The sequence below is a fragment of the Tupaia chinensis genome, unplaced genomic scaffold, assembly GCF_000334495.1.
Source record: "Tupaia chinensis unplaced genomic scaffold, TupChi_1.0 Scaffold000075_1, whole genome shotgun sequence".
Lineage (NCBI taxonomy): Eukaryota > Metazoa > Chordata > Mammalia > Scandentia > Tupaiidae > Tupaia > Tupaia belangeri.
Genome location: NW_006159535.1, coordinates 1,994,400 through 2,014,469, shown reverse-complemented (window position 1 = coordinate 2,014,469; position 20,070 = coordinate 1,994,400). Strand labels below are relative to the sequence as shown.

Genomic DNA, 20,070 nt, shown 5'->3' with positions numbered 1-20,070 from the left:
CCTGAGAGGAGAACAGAGGAGAAGGGATTGAGGTGTGGCCATCTTTCCAGGGGAGATGTCTCTGCTTCTCCAGTGGGCCCTTACAGCAAAAATATTTCTCTCTATAAAAATTTAAAAATTAAAAATCCCCTATCGTTAGGGTAAATAGAAAAATTAAACATAGCTAAAGAGAGAATTAGTGAAATAAAAGATAAAATGAGGAGGGGCTAGCAGGTGGCATGGTGGTTAAGGTGCTGGACACTCCCACATGGATGACCACAATTTACATCCCAGACCTGGTGGCTTGCTTTCTTATTTTCCCTCTCTCTTGCTCTGTGTGTGTGTGTGTGTGTGTGTGTGTGTGTATATGTGTGTGTGTGAGAGAGAGAGTGTATGTGCATGTATGTGGTCAAATTTAAAATGAACGAATAAATAAATTTTACAATAATTATTTAAATAATAATAAAATGAGGAAAGAGACAAGACAGAAAATAGGAACTCTCGGGCCAGCATGTGGCATGGTGGTTAAGGCGCCGGACTCCCACATAGCTGATCACAGTTTGGCTAGGGACCTGGTGGCTCAAAAATCACACAGTCACGTGTGTGTATATGCCCAAAATCCCAGGAGGAGAACGGAGAAAAAGGGACTGCAGTGTGGCCATCCTCTGGGAGGTGCTTTCTTGCTTTCCCTAACACCATCTCTCTCTCTCTCTCTCTCTCTCTCTCTCTCTCTCTCTCTTCAGCCAGCGCACGTACCCTGTGGTGAAAAAACTTTTAAAAGGAAAAGAAGAAAAGAATAGGAACTTAGAGGGCCAGCCTATGACCTAGTGGTTAAGGGAAGCCAGATTCCACATGGCCAACCAAATCCCATCCACAGTAGCTTGAGAAACTGTGTGTGCATATGTGTGCATAGTCCAAATTCTGACAGGATAGAGAAATGGAAGAGAAGGGACTGTGATGTGACCTGCCCTATTAGAGGGTGCTTTCTCCTTCTCTCTCTCTCTGGTGAACACATACATCCTTCCATGAAAAAAATAATAATAATAAATAGAAACTTTAAGAGACTTAGAGGGTCATGCACAGAGGGGGAAGAAGAAAAGAATGGAGGAGGGGTGAATTTCATTAATTTTTAATTAATTGCCAGAAGGCATATGTACTCGATAACCTTCCAGTGGGGTGTAGTCATGCTACAATCCTTTTTCCTCTACTTCTCCATCCCATTAAGATTTGAGGCATGCATGCATACACACCTGGCATAAGGTGGGGTGAAGATTTGAACCATGATCAGCCAGGCAGGACCTGCCTCCTGTGTTTAACCACAGCACTATGAGGCTGACCTTTGGAGAGATCATTTTCTTTTTCTTTCTTTTTTTATTATTTTATTTAACTTTTTATTTATTTACTTATTTTAACTTGACCAGAGAGAAAAAGAAAGTGAGAAAGCAAGCCACCAGAACTATATTATTAAGCAATAATAATAAATAAGATTAAATAAAAATAATTTAAAGGTGGGGAGGAAAAAAAAGAAGAAATTCTTCCTAACTCATTCTATGAGGCCAATACTATCCTACTACCAAGACCAGATAAGATATCACAGAATAAAAGCTATGGTCCAATATCCCTTATGAACACAAACACACAAAAAAAAATAAACAAAATACTAACAAACTGAATCCAGCAACATACAAAAAGGAACACACACTATGACCAAGCAGAACTTATCCCAGATATACTAGATTGGGTTAAATCTCAAAACCAATTAATACAATTCAGTAATAGAATAAAATATAAAAACCACCTTATCATTTCAATAATTCCCCTTCCTAAAGTAACAAAACAAATTTGGCAAAATTCGACACTCATCTATGATAAAAATATTCAGTGAATTAGGAATCCAAGAAAACACCCACAGCCCTACATAGAGCATCCATGAGAAACCCGCAGTACATTATATTCAGAGAAAGGTAGAATGTTGCCCCACTGAAATTAAAAACGAGATAAGGATATCTACCATTGCCACTCTATTAAACATTACATTGGTGTTCTAGGAGGGAAATCAGCCAACAAAAAAGTAAATAAATAGAATAGAAGAGAGCCGATTGAAAAGAAGGGTCAAAAGCATCTGTATTCACCAGTGAAGTGATCTTATATACAGAAAATCTTCAGGAATCTACTATAAAGCCATTAGAATGAAAGAGTTCAGCAATGTGACAAGATACAAACTCAATAAACAAGAACCATTCTATTCCTTTTTTAAAAAAGAAAAATAAGGATTTTGCTTAACTTTATTAATTTATTCATTTATTTGACCAGAGAAGAACAGACTGACAAGAGAGAGGGAGAGAGAGAAAGCAAGCTGCCAGGTCAGACACTTGAACCACAGTCAGCACCCCCAACCATCATGCCACCTGCCAGCCCCAGAATCATTCATTCTATTCCTACACACTCACAATGGACCGTCCAAGAATGGAATTAAGAAAATCCCATTTATAACATCAACAAAAAGAATAAAATGCGGGGTTGTTGGGAAAGTCACGACACATTTTTGCATAGAAAAGCACGTCATGATTTCCCAACTACCCCGTATTTTATTCTTTTTGTCATGACGTGCTTATCTATGCAGAAGTGTGTCGTGACTTTCCCAACAACCTAATACTTACATATTTCACATAAGAAGTACGACGTTTGGACACCAGAAACAACAAAACAATACTGAAAGAAAGACATTTAAAAAATGGAAAGATATTCTAGGTTCAAGAGTTGGAATACTTGGGAACCAGCAGTTAGCATAATGGCTATGTCGCTGGACTCCCACGTAGTCGACCGCGGTTCGCGTCCTGGACCCGGTGACTTAAAACTCACGCCGGGCGCGTGTACGTGCGTGCCCAAGATCCCGAGAGGAGAATGAAGAAGAAGGGATTGCGGCGTGACCATCTCCCCTGGGGGGCGATTTCTCACTTTCTGTCTCTATGTCTCTCTCTGTCTGTCTGGCGAGCGCACACGCTCTATAGCAAAAATCTCTCCAAAAAAAAAAAAAAAAAGAGTTGGAATACTTAATACTGTTAAGACAGCAATATTTGACAAAATCTACTAATTCAACACCGTCTCTATTAAAATACTAGCTGCTTTTTTTGCAGAAATTGACAAGCTGATCCTAAAATTTATATGGAATAGCAAGGGACCCAGAGTAGCCAAAACAACCTTGAAAATGAACAAAGTTGGAGGATTTATTCCTCCCAATTTAAAATTTATTTATTTAGAGAGATTTTTGCTCTATGGCACGTGCACTCACCAGAGAGAGAGACAGAAAGTAAGAAATCACCCTCGCCCTCTGGGGCAAAATGGCCAGCCACAATTCTTTTCCTCCATTCTCCTCTCAGTATTTTGGGAACACACACACATGTGCCCAATGTGTTTCAAACCACCAGATCTGGGACTCAAACTGTGGTCAGCCATGTGGGATCCTAGGGCCTTAACCACTACACCACCTGCTGGCCCCAAAATTTACTGCAAAGCCATAACTATTAAGACTGTGTGGTACTGGCATAGAACAGACCTACATATTATAGATCAATGGAATAGAATATAGAAATAAGGGACCAGCAGATGGCATAATGGTTATTTCACTGGACTCCCACATAGCTGACAGCAGTTCAAGTTCCATACCAGGTGGCTTAAAACTCACATCAGGCACCTGTGTGTGCATGCCCAAAATCCTGAGAGGAGAATGAAGGAAAAGGAACTGTGGCATGGCCATCCCCCCGGGGGGTGATTTCTGACTTTCTGTCTCTCTGGTGAGTACACACACTCCATAGCAAAAATCTCTCTTAAAAAATAAATAAATAAAAAGAATTCAGAAATAAGACATCACCATTTATGATCAATTCATCTTCAGCGAAGGTGCAAAGTTAAATTTATAAAATTCTTAGAAGACAAGAGTAAATATTTTTGAACTTGGGAGACCAATGGTTTCTTAGGTGCAAAACCAAAAGCACCAGTGAAAGATGAATTGGACTTCAACAAAATTAAAAACCTGAATTTCAAAAGGCACAATCAGGAAAGTGAAGAGGCAAGCCACACAATGAGAAAAAAAAGTCATAAATCATGACAATAAACTTATTATATCCCTTACAATTCGACAATAAAAAGGCAACACAATTTAAAAACAGGCAATGGGTCTAAACAGACATTTCTCCAAAGAAGATATAGAGAGAAATGGCCAATAAACACATAAAAAGATGTTCAACATCATTAGTTATTAGAGAAATGCCAATCAAAACCAAAATTAATACTACTTCATACCCACAAGGATGGCGAAAATCAAAGTGTTAGACAACAGCCAGAACTGGCAAGGATTTGGAGAAATCAGATCTGTTACACATTGCTCCTGGGAATGTAAAATAGTAAAGGCTGTTGGGAAAACAAATTAGAAGTTCCTCAAAAAGTTAAACAGAGAGTTACTTATGACCCAACAACTCTGTTACATACTCAAGAATCAAAACCACAATCCACCCAAATCCTTGTACATGAATATTCACAGCAGCATTACTCATCATAGCCAAAAAGTATAAACAACTCAACAGCCCACTAACTGATAAACGAAGAAACAAAATTTAGTGCAAGTTAAGCATCTTTAATCCAAACACGCAAAATCTGAAACGCTCCAAAATCCAGAACATTGCGAACCCCAACATTAGGCCATAAGGAGAAAGTTCCACATCTGACCTCATGTGACATAGTGTAGTCAAAACACTGTCATACGAAAATGCTGTATAAAATTACCTTCAGGCTACATGTGTAAGGACAGCATGAAACATAAATTTTCATGTTTAGACTTGGGTCCCATTCCCAAGATAATTCATCTTATATACACATATGCAAATATTCCAAAACCTAGTACAATCTGAAATCTGAAACAGTTCTGGTCCCAAGCATTTTGGATAAGGGATATTCAATCTGTAGGTATTCCATGCAATATTAGTTGATAATTAAAAAAGATTTTTTTACACATACAACAACATGAATAAACCTTGAGATCATCAGGCGATATGAAAGAAGTCAATCTCAGAGCCGGCTGGTGGTTAAGGCAGCTGGGTCCCACGTGGCTGACTGCACGGTTCAAGTTGGGACCCAGCAGCGTGAAAAACATGCCAAGCACATGTGCATGTGTGCCCAAATTCCCAAGAGGAGAAATGGAGGAGAAGGGATTACAGCATGGCCATGGATGGGGCAGGGAGGGTGCTCTCTCTGTCTTTCTTTCTTCCCCCTGAGGGCACGTATGCCCTGTAGCCAAAAAAAAAAAAAAATTAAAAAAAAAACCTTGGGTGGGAAGCAAATCACAAAAAGTAGATACTGTATGATTCCATTTATGTGAAGTGTCCAGGACAGAGAGAGAGAAAGTGCATTAGTAGTTTCCTAGGGCTGGGAGAGTAGGGAAATGAACAATTACTGCTAACGGGTGCAGGGTTTTTTTGGGGGAATGATGCCTTTTTTAAGAGATTTTTACTGGGGGCTAGCAGGTAGAGTGGTGGTTAAGGATGCTGGACTCCCACATGGCCGACTGCTGTTCAAGTCCCCGACCTGGCAGCTTGCTTTCTTACTTGCCCTCCCTCGCGTGCTCTCTCGCTCTCACTCTGTCCCTCTCCAGTCAAATTAAAATAAATAAATGGATAAATAAATAAAGTTAAATCAATTTTTTTTTTTAAAAAGAGATTTTTACTATAGAGCACATGAACTTGGTGGAGAGACAGAGAGGCAGAAAGTGAGAAATCACTCTTCCCGGGGGGGGATAGTCACACCACAATCCCTTCTCCTCTATCCTCCTCTCAGGATTTTGAGCATAAATATACATGCACCCAGCATGAGTTTCAAGCTACTTGGATTCAAACCTAGATCGTGGGAGTCCAGCAACAGAACCATTATACCATCTGCTGGTTTCTCCCTCTCCCCCATAAAATTGTTTTAAAAATCAGACAGTGTGGTGGCTATACAACTCTGAATACACTAAAATGCAATGAACTATACATTTTACAAGTGTGAATTTTAAGAAATGTAAGATATATCTTGATAAAACTATAAATAACTATAGATATGCACACATACATACAGTCATGCACAGGAACAATGACTAGCTTAAAAGGAGCAAGTCAGGACCAGCAGTTAGCGTAATGGCTACGTTGCTGGACTCCCATGTAGTCGACCGCGGTTCGCGTCCTGGACCTGGTGGCTTAAAACTCACGCCGGGCACCTGTGCGTGTGTGCCCAAGATCCCGAGAGGAGAACGGAGGAGAAGGGACTGCGGTGTGACCATCCCCTCTGGGGGGTGATTTCTCGCTTTCTGTCTCTCCGTCTCCCTCTGTCTGTCTGGCGAGCGCATGCGCCCTATAGCAAAAACCTCTCCAAAAAAAAAAAAGGAACAAGTCAGTGGAAAAAGTACAAACTATTCTGTAACCAGCACTAGAAAAACTGGCTATGCTTCTGGGAAAAACAAAATCAGTTCTATCTTACGAGGTTGTGTAGGTCTCAATCTTTGCTATTCATAAAGGTCAACTAGGTCATTGTATCACCATGCCTGGACCCCACCCCAAGATATTTTACTGGTCTGATTTAGAGTGAGATTCAGGCTTCAGGCTTCATCCTTTTTTTTTTTTTTTTTTTTTGGGGGGGGGGGGGCGCGAGGGTTGTCATAGGACACATAAACTCACCAGAGAAAGACAAAGATAGAAAATAAGAAATCACTCCCAGGGAGGATGACCACACTGCAATCCCTTCTCCAACATTCTACTCTTGCGATTTTGGGCACTCACACATGTGAGCATGTGCCCTGTGTGATTTTCAAGCCTCCAGGTCTGGGACCTACACCCGTGGTTGGCCATGTGGGAGTCCAGCCCCTTAACTACCATGTCACCTGCTGGCCCCATATTTTTTTTTAAAGCTCTTCATGAGGCTTTAATATGTAGCCAAGGTTGAGAACTAGCATCACATAAAAAACCACATTCCATGGGGTCTGCCAGTGGTACAGAGGTAAAGTGCAAAGCTCTGCAAGGCTGACCCACAGGAAGGGTTCTAGGTTTGCATCTGACACTCCCTGAGCATGTAGGGTGTGCTTGTGTCCTTGTGACCCAGGCCTGGTTGAGGCTGAGGGTAAAGTGCAGCATCAGGATCCTCCTGGGGGTGCTGTCTCTCTGTCTCTCTGTCCATCATGCTCGTGGAAAAATAAACTATAAACATTCTGGATGAATTTCAAATGTAAATAAAGGAAACAAAAGTCCAAAATAAAATGTATTAGACTACACACTTATTAAAAACCACAGTAGGAAAGAATTTCTTGAACAAGATACAAAAAGGACAAAAAAATTGGTAATGCTGACAACATTAAAATTAAAACTTCTCTGGGGGCCAGCAGGTGGCGTGGTGGTTAAGGGCACTGGACTCCCACATGGCTGACCACGGTTCGAATCCAGGACCTGGTGGCTTGCTTTCTCACTTCTCTCCCCCTCCCTCTCTGCCTCTCACTTTGTCCCTCTCTGGACAAATTAAAAATAAATTTAAAAAGTTAAATTTAAAAAACAAGTTCTCTATGAAAAATGACATTAGTGGCCCAGCCTAGTACAGTGGTTGATAGCAAACTGAACTGAGTGCTAACGGTCACATGGCTGACCACAGGTTCGAATCCCTACGCCTGCCTGAGAACACACTAGATGTGGGCATGTGTCCAAGATTCTGACATCTGGGAGACTGGAGAAAGGGGATCAGAGTGACAAGAATCTGTGGAGGGTACAAACCTGCCCCTCCCCTCCACACCCTCCGCCGATGTGCATGCATGCAGATAGTCTATATAACATAAAATAGGTGTTTTAATAATAACTTGAACTAATAAAGATAACCCACAGATACAATATAATATATAAGACTTATAAAATATTAATTACTGGGCCAGCAGGTGGCATGGTAGTTAAGGCACTGGACTCCCACATGGCCAACCATAGTTCAAGTCCCAGACCTGAGGGCTTGAAAAATCACGCCAGCTCGCAATCCTGAGAGAGGAGAGAAAAAGGATTGTGGCGTGGCCATCCACCCTGGGGGATGAGTTCTCACTTTCTCTCCCTCTGTCCCTTTCTGTCTCTCCAGCAAGCACTTGCGCCCTATAGCAAAAATCTCTCCCCACTCCCCCCAAAAAGGATTATTTAACATATATACAATTCCTACAAACCAACAAACAAGCTGAAAAAAGACAATGTCAGGGCCAGCTAATGGCATGGCAGTTAGGAAGCTAGTCTCCTACATGGCTGACTGTGGTTCAAGTCCTAGACCTGGTAGCTTTCTCTCTCTCTCTCATGAGTGTGCATACATTTTAATAAATAATTGTTTAAAAATACTTAAAAAAAAAAAAAAGACAATAGCAATTAAGAATGGTGTAACAAAAAACCTTCGGAAAAGTATGTAAGGACATCTAATCTGTTTCAGGGTGGGGAGCGGGGTGGCCAGGGAACAGAGTAAGAGACTTTTCACTGCATTCTTTATGAGTTTGACTCATATGGATGTATTATCTAGGCAAAAAAAAATTTTTAGGCTGTCCCCATATCTCAGCACCCAAAATTATGACAGGAAGCAAAAATGGAAGAAAAGGATTGTGGTGTGATCACCCTCCATTAGGGTCCACGCTCTCTCAGGTACACGTGCGTGCCCTCTGGTCAAAATAAAAGGATGTATGTCTTAATGTCAGAGGAGCATGCACATGAATGACTAAGAGAGAGAACCCCACAACAGGGCCTGATCATGCCACAATCCTTCTCCTTCCAATTTTCCATCCTGTCAGGACCCCACGCACACACCCGACGTGGTTTTCAGGAGGCCTGGTTGGCGCTGTGGGACCCGGCTTCCTCTGTGCAGCACTGTTATGTCTATACTGTGGGTCCACCTGAAGACAAATTTTAATGTAAAGCCAAGAACGCACAGAATAGTAAATATAATGAGTCAACAAACGTAACTATAATCTAAGTGCTAATTTTTTTCTTCCTTTTTTTAATTTGCTATAGGGCACGTGTGCTCAGAGAGGGAAAGTGACAAAGCGCCCCCCAGGGGAGGATGGCCTCGCCACAATCCCTTCTCCTCCATTCTTCTCACAGATTTTGGTACACACACACACACACACACCCCCCCACACACACACACACACACCCATAGCATGTTTTTCAAGCCACCAGGTCCAGGACTCAGACTGCACAGTCATGTGGGATCCAGCCACCTTAACCACCGTACCACCTGGCTGGTCCTTTAAGTGCCAATTTAAAAAAGAATTTTTAGACAAATATTTTCAAATTTATTTAGTTCTTCCATGGGAGAGAAACAGACAGAGACAGGTACCTTCAATGAGTTCCTCATGCCCCGATTCTGGTCTCAACCACCCCAGATTATGGGCATGTGCACATGTACCTAGTCTAACGAGGGAGTCTCCAGACACAAACCTGGGACCTTCCCACGGAGGGCCAGTATCATAGCGCACGGTCTTACCACTGTGCCAACAGCAGGTAAGGGGCCAACAGGCAGCATGGTGGTTAAGGGCACTAGACTCCCACATGGCTGACTGTGGTTCAAGTCCCAGATCTGGTAGCTTGCTTTCTCTCTCTCTCTCTCACTCTGTTCATCTCTGGTCCAGTTACAATAAAGTTAAATAATTCTTTTAGGGAAACACCACTTAGCGTAATGGCTATGTCGCTGGACTCCCATGTAGTCGACCGCGGTTCATGTCCCGGACCCGGTGGCTTAAAACTCACGCCAGGCGCGTTTGCGTGCGCGTGCGTGCCCAAGATCCTGAGAGGAGAATGGAGGAGAAGGGATTGCGGCGTGACCACCCCCCCTGGGGGGTGATTTCTCGCTTTCTGTCTCTATGTCTCTCTGTCTGTCTGGCGAGTGCACGCGCCCTACAGTGAAAATCTCTCCAAAAAAAAAAAAAATTCTTTTAAAATGTTTCTTAAAAAAATAAATGAGTAAATAAATAGTAACAAGTAAAATAAATAAGTAAATCTTTTAAAAAATAATTTAAACATAGTTCATACCCACTAGATGATAAGAGACAATCCAAATATCAGGGAAATAGGAACTCTCATAGCTCTAGGAAACACAAACTGGTTGCAAGTCATCTGAAGGTGTTATTTGGCAGTACCTTGGGAAGTACACCTTTGTGAGTAGTAACCCCACTGCTGGTCTACACACTAGAGAAGACTGTCACATGGATATTCACTGCAGTATTATTTATAGAGGTAAGAAAATGTAACAACCTAGAGAAACATACCCTTCAATAAGGGAATCGTATACTTACACATATAGATACGATATAGCAATTCAGATGAATAACTAGATGTAAAAATATCATCAAGAATAAATCCACAAAATAGGGGCCAGCAGGTGGCATGGTGGTTAAGGTACTGGACTCCCACATGCCAGGTTGGAGTCCCAGACCTGGCAGCTTGCTTTCTCAATTTCCCTTTCTCTCTGTCTCTCTGGTCAAATTAAAAAATAATAAATTAATTTTTTTTTTTTAAAAAAAAGAAGAAATCCAGAAAATAATACTGGATTTAAAAAACGTTATATGGTGGGGGGGGGGGGGGAGGGATGGGAAGGAGGTTGCGGGTGAGGTGCTGGACTACAAGGTCAACCATGGTTCAAGTCTCGGACCCAGTGGCTTGAAACTCATGCCACGCACATGCATGTGCCTACACCTACATGCCCAAAATACCAGGAGGAGAGTGGAGGAGAAGGAATTGCAGCATGGCCATCCACCCAGGGGGTGATTTCTCCCTTCCCCTCTCACTGTCTTTTTCTCTCTGATGAGTACACACATCTTATGGCAAAATCTTAAAAAAAAGAAAAAATATTGTGTGTATATACATGTGCGTGTGTGTCCTGCTGGCCCCACTGCGTAGCATTTACGTGCTATACCCAGGAAGCTGGAGCCTACATGACCGCCCAGGGTTCACGTTTCAGCCCTGGTGGTTAAAAAACATGCCAGACACACAAAAGAGATTACAGTATGACCACACTCCTTTGGGGAAGAGGCGCTTTCTCTGTCTCTAGTATATGTGCCCTCTAGCAATAAAAAATAAAAATATTTTTTAAAATATAAGTCTACGGTCAACAGGTAGCACAGAAATTAAGGCAACTGGATTCACGTGGGTGGCTGGCTGCACAGATCAAGTCCCAAACCCTGTAACTTCAAAATCATGCCAGGTGTATGAGTACATGTACAAAATCCTGAGCAGACAATGGAGAAAAGACGGCAGTATGGCTATCCCCCTAGGGATTTATTTCTCACTTTCCTTCTTGCACTATATCTATCTGTTTCTTTCCAGCAAACACAACATGCCCTATAGCAAACTACTACTACTGATGATGATGATAATAATAATAATAATAATAATGTACTAAAAGTTACTTACAGGTAACAGCAAAAAGTATAAAAATATGTCGAGGAATGATAAAACCCCATTTTTAGGAGAACATTACTTCTGGCAGGGAGAAAAAAGGATCGAACAAGCTTCAATGGCATCTATAATATTTTATCTTATAATAAATGAAAGAAGGACGCAGAGAAAGTTAACATTTTTTAGCTCTGGCTAGTTCCAGTAGGGAACACAGGCACAGTTCCTATGCAGGGGCAGGCCCCAGCCACCCTGGAAACCAACTGGAACAACCAGCACCCATTCTGCACAGCACAGCACCTTTCAGCAGCATCTAGAACCCAACAAAGGAACAAAGCTCCTGACGGAAAAAGGCCTGGGATTTTTGCAATTGCGGCTCCTCCCTGTCATTTTTCTAGAAAGTACTGTGTGCCACCCTGGTAGGTGCTTCAAACTTAAATGCACTGAAAACATTCTTGTCCCAAATGAGGAAAGCTCCCTTTGGATAACTGGCAACCCACTTGGCTGGAGCTAAGTTAAGGTTGGATCCATTCAACTCTATTCTTTTGTGTGTGTGTGTGTGTGTGTGTGTGTGTGTGTGTGTGTGTGTGTTCCAGTAAGACTTTATTTATGGTTACTGAAATCTGAATTTTGTACATCTTTTCACACATCACAAAAATGTTATTGACTCTCCCCATCCATTCAAAAAAATAAAGATTATTCTGGGAACCAGCAGTTAGCGTAATGGCTATGTCGCTGGACTCCCACGTAGTCAACCGCGGTTCGCGTCCTGGACCCGGTGGCTTAAAACCCACGCCAGGCGCGTGTGCGTGCGTGCCCAAGATCCCAAGAGGAGAATGGAGGAGAAGGGATTGCGGCGTGACCATCCCCCCTGGGGGGTGATTTCTCACTTTCTGTCTCTATGTCTCTCTCTGTCTGGTGAGCACACGCACCCTATAGCAAAAACCTCTCCAAAAATAAATAAATAAATAAAAAATAAAGATTATTCTTAGCTTGTGGACTGTATAAAACAGGTGACGGGTTGGATTTAGTCATGGGTCATAGTTTGGTGGCCTCTCTGTGGCATTAGATGTGATTGGTTTCGTTAGACTACTTATAACGTGAAGGAATGCCATCATGTTGTCTACATAATTACCTTTTTCTGGACTGGACAGCCTAGGCACTGGTACAGTAAAGGCAGGAAGAAGTATCTACTTTGTGGTATTTGAGTCAAGGCCTGTCTCTGTGACCTCGTTTGGCGTCTTATTTTTCCCTCAGGTTATTGGCAGTATATACACATCATAAACTATGTACACCATGAAACCTTGTTTTTCAAAATCTAGATAAAAACGCCATCAGTAATAAAATTATGAACACTTATTTACAAATAAGACATTTCCAATAGCATGACAGTTTTCATGATAAATTAAAGTCAGTGTAAAGAATATGTGCAATTTTGCATAAGAAAAACAAAAATATGGAACGCTTCACGAATTTGCGTGTCATCCTTGCTCAGGGGCCATGCTAATCTTCTCTGTATCGTTCCAATTTTAGTATATGTGCTGCCGAAGCGAGCACCATTCAACTCTATTCTGACACAGTCAAATCTGAGCTAACTGGACACCCTATGGAGAGAGAGGTCCCAAAGCTCTATTTTCAAGAGTGCAGTGCTTTGACACAGCCTGGGGTATAGCTAAAACCGTGTGCTCCAGAGTCATTTAGAAGTTAAGACCTCATCCATGCCAAGCATTAGCTGAGTGATCGGGGACAAGTTACCCAACCTTATGGAAACTCAGTTCACTTACCTATGTGTGGGGGAGGCGGGAACACCATTTACTTCGCCTTGTTGAGAGGATTAGTGATACTATTACCCAAATAGCAGCACCTTTTAAAACTCCAGCCAATATAACTGGGCATCTTTTAAAAATATGTTTGGGCCATCCAGGCAATGTCATGGTTAAGGCAGCTGGATCCCACACGGCCTACTGGGTGGTTCAAGTCCTGGACCCTGGAGCTTGGAAAACACACCAGGCACATGCACAAGCATACCCAAAATCCTGAGATGAGAATGGAGAAGGGCCTGCAGCATGACCATCCTCCTGGGGAGTGATTTCTCACACTTTCCCTCTCTATCTCTCTCTCTGGTGAACATACATACCGTATAGCCAAAAAAAATCTGTGTTTCCCTGCTTTTATCAACAGTTAAGGGCATATGGGCATATCATCTTTTCTTAATGACTCAAAGTCTCACGCAATTACCAGCAGATCATCAATTATCAAACTGATGACCCCCAGAGGTCCAAGGTATGCCAAGCTATTTCCCCTAAAAAATTAAAAAATAAGGGACCAGCAGTTGGCGTAATGGCTATGTCGCTGGACTCCCATGTAGTCAACCATGGTTCAAGTTCATGGATTCCCATGTAGTCAACCATGGTTCAAGTCCCGGACCCGGTGGCTTAAACTCATGCTGGACATGTGTGCATGCATGCTCAAGATCCCAAGAGGAGAATGGAAAAGAAGGGATTGTGGTGTGGCCAAACCCCCCCCCGCCCCCAGGGGATGATTTCTCACTTTCTGTCTCTCTATCTGTCTTTCTGGCGAGCGCATGCGCCCTATAGCAAAAACCTCTCAAAAAATAAAAAATAAGAAAGACCCATGACTCGGGCACGTGCCCTCTTCTCCTATGTTTTGATCTGTTTGCTCTTAACCACCAACTCGCAGCTGCACTGTGGTCACTCTTTCTTCTCTATGCTGGTCTCTCGTTTGCTGCTTATCTTTTGTGGGCCTGGAAAAAAGATGATGCTGATTATATGTAAAAGTTACACAGGGTCCACAGAGGCTGGAAGGAAAAAAGGTGAGAACTTGATGGCTAAGTTAAGGCCTTCTTGGCTCTATGCTGAGAAGCAAGGTTTATCTGGATAGAAGTTTAGGATAGGAGAAGGAACTATGGGACATGTGGGGTGAACTCTAGCCCAGATCATAAACACCCCCTCTGGGCCCAACCTTCAAGGAGCAAACTGTGGCAGGCCTGGGAAGGCTGGTCCCATCACTCCAGGCACCTCACACTTTTGCAAGCAGGAGACTTTTGAAACAGGAGACTTCCAGCCCCAGTGTCAGCGCAGCTAACCACAGGTTAACTTCCTAGAATCTTATGTTCTAGGCACTGAAAGAACAGAAAATTTGCAAAGAGCATGAAAATGTCTAACGCCTATGGTTTCACCCACAGGAGGGTTTATCTGTGTGACAAATACATGACTGAAATTCTACTACACAGCAGGCGCTGGGGATGTAGCAATGAGCAGGGCGGGTAAGGCTGCATGAGTACTGGTTCCCTTTTCTGATCAGTGAGCACCAGCCATCTCTTGTCCAGGAGCACAGTCTCACAGCCTGGGGAGTAAGGAAGAATTTTTAAGAGGGTCAAATGCCTGCAGAACCCATCTCGCTTTTAAGATTCTGTTACCATAGTAAAACAGACCTTACCCCTCCTGCTCTCAACTCGGACCTCAGCAATCAGAGCAACTTCTAGGCCCCTAAAAGGCTGCAGGCACACCACCACTGCGTCCACTAGGTCCTGCTGTTGAGGGTCCCTATTCCACCTGAATCTACTCAGCATGCATAGACTCCCTGTAAACCCATTCTCTGGGCTTAAATCTGGGCTTTCTCCCAAAGGCCAGTGAAGAGAACGGTACATGGTCCCATACTCCCTTTTGCATTGCCAGACATAGGGCTGGGCTTGACCCCTATCCCTGCCTTCTCCCTGAGCCCCTAGAGCAAAAGCTGGAACACATGCAGAGACCACCAAGCCCAGATTACTCTGGGGTGGAAGCCTCGCACAAGCCCCTCCCACCCTGGAGCACTCTGTACTGTTATTGATGCTATGTGGGAACACAGATAAGCCAAGCACCATTCCTGCCTTCAGAGAGCTCAAAACAAAGACACTTGAGCCAGACCCAGTGAGCAAGGTCAGCTATTTTTCCCCCGGAGGATTGAAGCCAGAGGGGCTGCCAGGTCTCCAGTGGGACTCCTGCAGATCACAGGTTAGTCCACCTGCCCCATTTCCTTTCTCCTGACTTGAGGTCACCTGACATCATAAACATGCTTGGGGCTGTGCCAGGTCTCTATGCAAATTCCTCTGAGGCCAGATTAGGTCGAATTTTACAGTCTCCAGGCTTGCACCAGCAGGCCTGGAAAGTTCCTTCATCACAGGACCTGCCTTAGCACACAGCAGGGGCCCTTGGGGGAGTGGTCTGGCAGATGACCGTTTCCCTGGGCCTCACCCTGCACCGCCCATCCCTCACTTCCTGAGCCAGGGCAGGGCCCCAGGAAGCCACTCACCGCAAATTTTGACAGCAGCATTTGCAATGGCACCCCTTCCCCTCTGAGGCCTGTGGTTCCAGCTGAGAGGGAGAGACTCATCACAGATGAGCTGGATGGAAGGATGCACGTGGAGCCGGGCAGGCCCAACCCTGAGCGCTCACGGAGTCTGCCATTCTGTTACTTTAAATCCTGCTACCCGGTGAGCCCTCTAGGCCAATCCTCGGACTAGCTCTGTAGGCTCTCAGAGGCCAACTCCACCCACCACTGGCTCTCTCTCTCACTTCCCCCACCCCATGCTCTCCCCACCCGCAGCATAATTTAGCTGCAGGAGGCTGGGGGAAGGGCGAACAGCCTACCCAGCTGTGAAGCCGCCTGGAGCCGCCAGGGACAAGGTGTGATTCATCACAGCTGGTTGGAGGCAGGGGGAATTCCAGTGAGAGGGACATCAGGGTGGCCCCAGGTCACCTATCACCTGGAGGGGCGGCGCCCGGGAGTCCTACATCCTCAACCATCAGCAATAGAGAGTAGGTAGGTAACAGGCTCACTAACTAGAAAGTCTTCACAGGGTTTTGTCGGCATCGCTCTCTAATTTCCTCCGCCTGCACAGTACTTGAAGTGAAAAGCTTTTCTTTTCTTTTCTTTTTTTTTTAAGTTTGCTATAGGGTATGCACTCCCAGGGGACAGAGAAAGAGAGATAGGGAACGGGACCGTGAGAAACCATTCTAATCCTAATCACATCTGTGCCCCGGGGTGATTTTCAGGCTGCAGGGTCCAAATTCCAATTGCCCTGTGGACTAGGTGGGATCCAGCCATCTTTAACGCCATGCCACCTGCTGGCCCGAAAAGCTTTCCTCTAGAATCCTTAGCAATGGCAATAAGTATCTTGTACTACCGTGCAAAATTTGGAAATAACTCAGGAGATGCCTCGACAGACTTTGCTAAGCATGGCACACAAGTTACTGCATTGTTCACTCTCACAGTGCTGCGTGCAGTGGGTGTGATGACTAAATGCACTTCCCAGGTGAGAAACCCAAGCTCAAAGGACTTCAGCATCTCACAAGCTGTCAAGGCAGGATCAGAACCCAGGTGTGTCCAAGTCCAGACCCCACTCCCACAGGTCATAATGGGCCGCCTGAGCTGGCTTCAAGAAAGGAAAAGTAGAGATGCAGCAAAACACCTCCCATGCAACACCTCAATAGTCCCTTTCTCAGGGACCCCCAGGCTACCCCACCTAATCTGCCACCTCACCCCTTCCATGGCAACCACATCTACCTTCCCTATATTTTTCTGCCTATCACTAACATGCTCTCTACAGTATTTCAGCAACTGATTTCATTCATTGTTAGCTTCCCAGACTAGCAATGAGCTCCATGAGGTTCAGCGAGTGTTAGATTTGTTTCTTTACATGTGCATTCATACACAGTAGGTGCTAAGTAAACAACTGTGGAATGACTACTTTAAACTAGAGCTTGCCTTTAGGAAGAAAAAGAGGATAGGATGATCCATTCATTCATGGAAGAAAGGAGATCAGAAAAGACAATGAGGCCAGGGATGAGTTGAGTTGGGGGCCCCAGGACTAGCCTGACAAGAGGAAATGAGGGTCTACTAGGTCCCCTGGGAGCTCCAGGGGAGCCTTCCTGCTGGCCTTAGTGATATTCAGCTGCCAGGGGCCCCAGCCTAAGGGCTTCTGCTGGGGAGGGAGGGTGGAGTAGGGCGGGTTTGCAGCCCTGGAACAAAGGCCTGTGGACATGCAGCTGGCCAGAGGCAGGACAGAGCAGCAGCCTGGGCTGGTGGGGCAGCCTGGGATGGGAGGGAGAAGGCGCAGATGAGAAGCTGAAGCCAGCCCTCAGTGCAGCTGCAAAGGCAACACCCTCCATGCCCAGGGTGTTGCCCCAACCCCCAGCACAACAGAGAATGGCTAGATGGCTTCACATTTAACCCCCAAAGGCTCAGGGCCAGGGCTCTGGCAACCTCCAGGGCTTAGGGCCAGAGCTTCCACAAGGTTCTAAGAGGGAGGTGGGTGTGGAGGGCCAGCCACACATGTGGATCACGGCCCCTTTCCCTTTCCCCCTCCAGCCCTGGTCATCCTCAGGCCAAGGCCTTTGGCCTCTTCCCGTGTAAACACTGTGACCCAGGGGTAGCTGTGGATTTGGTAAGGCAAATGTTTACTCTGGAGCTGAGATGTTACAGGCCAGGGATGTAAACTTCCACCACCGGCTCCTGGTATCTGTCTCCTTATGGGACACAGCCAGTAATTGTAAAGCCCTCAAAGGCCCCCTCCTAGCCACTGGGAACCCTGTATTTGGTACAGGAATTAATGGAGTATTCACCAAACATAAGGTTTTATTTAGCCCCATCTAGCCCCTAAGAGGAAGAGCAGGTAAGTAATCCCACTTTATTCGTGTAGAAATGTGAGTTCTGGGCCCTATTGGGCCAACAAGGACGCAGGCTGGAAACTCCTCACCTCTCTGCTGCCTTGAAGTGCCAACTGCACACCCTAATCTGAGGGGCCTTGCAGCCAGAGGGACTCTGAAGATCTGAGATGCCAGGCAGTGCAGCCCGGAAGAAAACTGCCAAACCCTGTGCTGGACTCCAGGTCCAGTGGTCTTCTCACTCTCCCTGCTAGGCTTTTCATTAACAGGCAGCAGAAAAGCCCCACAGCGGCTCTGAAATCACACCGGGAAAACTAGCATTTGGCCTCCAGGTTTACCTCCTCCCCACCTCCCTGCCCCATCCCCAGCAAGATATTCTTCAGGGGGCCAAGGAGTTGCCTAACCTTCCAGAAAGAGAGTGGAGGCAGAGGACAGCAGAGGCCACCAGTGTTACCAAAAGGAAAGGAGGCCGTCCCAGCCAGGGGCTAGGGCTGAACAGCTGAGAGGAAGGTACTGTTTCTGGGTCCCTAGGTTTCCTGTCGGGGACGCAGGGGTTTCGCTGCTCGGGATCCACTCCTACTCTAGCAAAGGAGGGGCAGGAAAGGCGCTTTCCCCAAGGCCAGGCAGCGCCGCGGAGAGTCCCCTCCCCCTCTCTCTGGACTGTCATTACTCTCACTGCTTATTATTTCTTGAGCAAGGACCGTGTGATTGGCCTACAAGCAGAGGCACGGCTGGGGGGGCTCGGAACCCCCAGTCCGGCGTTCCCTGTAAGGTGATGCAGTCTGGTCGCCTGCTGGCGGCCCTTGGAGCAGGACAGGTGTCTTGCATTTGCCAACAGTTTAGCAAGTGACCTCGCTGATGAAACTCTTAGGCCGCTTCTAACACCGTCCCCCCCACCCCCATTCCGGCGCGCGCACCAGCCACGCTTCTCCGACCTTCAACCATTTCGTTTCCCCCTCTGATCTACCTTTTGTTTTCAAAAGCGTAGCGCCACAGAGAAAAAGTAGCTACCTAAACATCGTCTAGAAAACTTCCAGCTTGCACGCCTTACCCTAACTTTCCAAATCAGGGGGGCTGAGAATGAAGTGAAAATAACCAAGCCGATTTCAGGAGTGGGCGAGGTCGAGGCGCGTGGCAGTCAGCGGCCTCGCTGCTTTCGGCTCCCGACACCTCGTTTCTGGCACCGCCTCTAATCCCTCCAGGCCAGGAAGCTGAGATTCCCAAGAGCAAGCACCGTGTGGCCCCAACCAGAAACAGGCTGAGGGCGCCTCTAGAGCTCCCAGGACCAGAGGCTTAGGTCCTTCCCCATTAGGATCCACCCGCCAGCACCCCTGTCCGAGGCAAGGACCAGTCCTCGGGCGCCCGGGCGTGCAAAGCCAGCGGGCGGGCTCAGCCTCGCGGGCTTCCCGGATTTCAAACTGAGCCTCCTCCGAGTCGCCCCGCGCATTCGCTCCTTTTGTTTCCGGGGTGGGGGTAAAAAGGACAGAAAATATCTCCTTGCATAACCCTTCTACGCTCCAACCCTCTGCCGGGAGGTCGCCTAGACAGGAGTCCCAACACAGTCCAGGGCCCTTCCCGGTCGCCCGGAGTTCACACCCTGCTGGGGCAGGCACGGGGACCTCTGAGGGATGAGATCCCAGAATGACTCGGTACAGCCACTTAGCCGACTGAACACAGGCACGAGAAGGAAGAATCGAAGGACACTCACCGAGCGGTCGCCGTCTCGGCTCCGGACGCTCACAGCGCTCACAGTGCCGCCGCAACGCGGGCGCGAGTTTGAAAGTCGCCGTCGCCAGGAGCGCAGGCTACCGGCCCTGCCAGCCCCTCCGCCGTCCAGGACGCGGCCAGCTGCAGTCGCGGCCCCGGGGACCCTAGCCCGCACTCCGCTCCCCAACTCGGGGCAGGAAGTCGGGGCCGAACCTAGCCAGAGCTGCAGTGGGAGGGAGGGATCGAGGGAGGGGCGGACCAGGAATTTTTCCAGTGGGTGGAGACTCGGGCCCGCG

The 20,070-nt window shown here is 46.0% G+C and overlaps 1 protein-coding gene and 1 non-coding gene across 4 annotated transcripts in view; both read right to left on the bottom strand.

The window, feature by feature from the left end:
- Positions 1 to 20,017, bottom strand: part of PLEKHG3 (pleckstrin homology and RhoGEF domain containing G3) — a 54,151-nt gene extending 34,134 nt beyond the window's left edge. For 2 of the 3 annotated variants that reach the window (XM_027768230.1, XM_027768232.1), the window contains exon 1: positions 15,714 to 15,860. In XM_027768230.1, the coding sequence (XP_027624031.1) occupies positions 15,714 to 15,794 (81 nt within the window). In that variant the 5' untranslated portion in view covers positions 15,795 to 15,860. Of the gene's footprint in view, positions 1 to 15,713; positions 15,861 to 19,775 lie in introns of those variants that run through there. The other variant, XM_027768240.1, reaches the window with a different exon arrangement.
- Positions 12,850 to 12,956, bottom strand: LOC114006179 (U6 spliceosomal RNA). The gene has a single exon (XR_003547937.1). It is a non-coding gene; the product is annotated as a U6 spliceosomal RNA (small nuclear RNA).
- Positions 20,018 to 20,070: the final 53 nt, after the last annotated feature.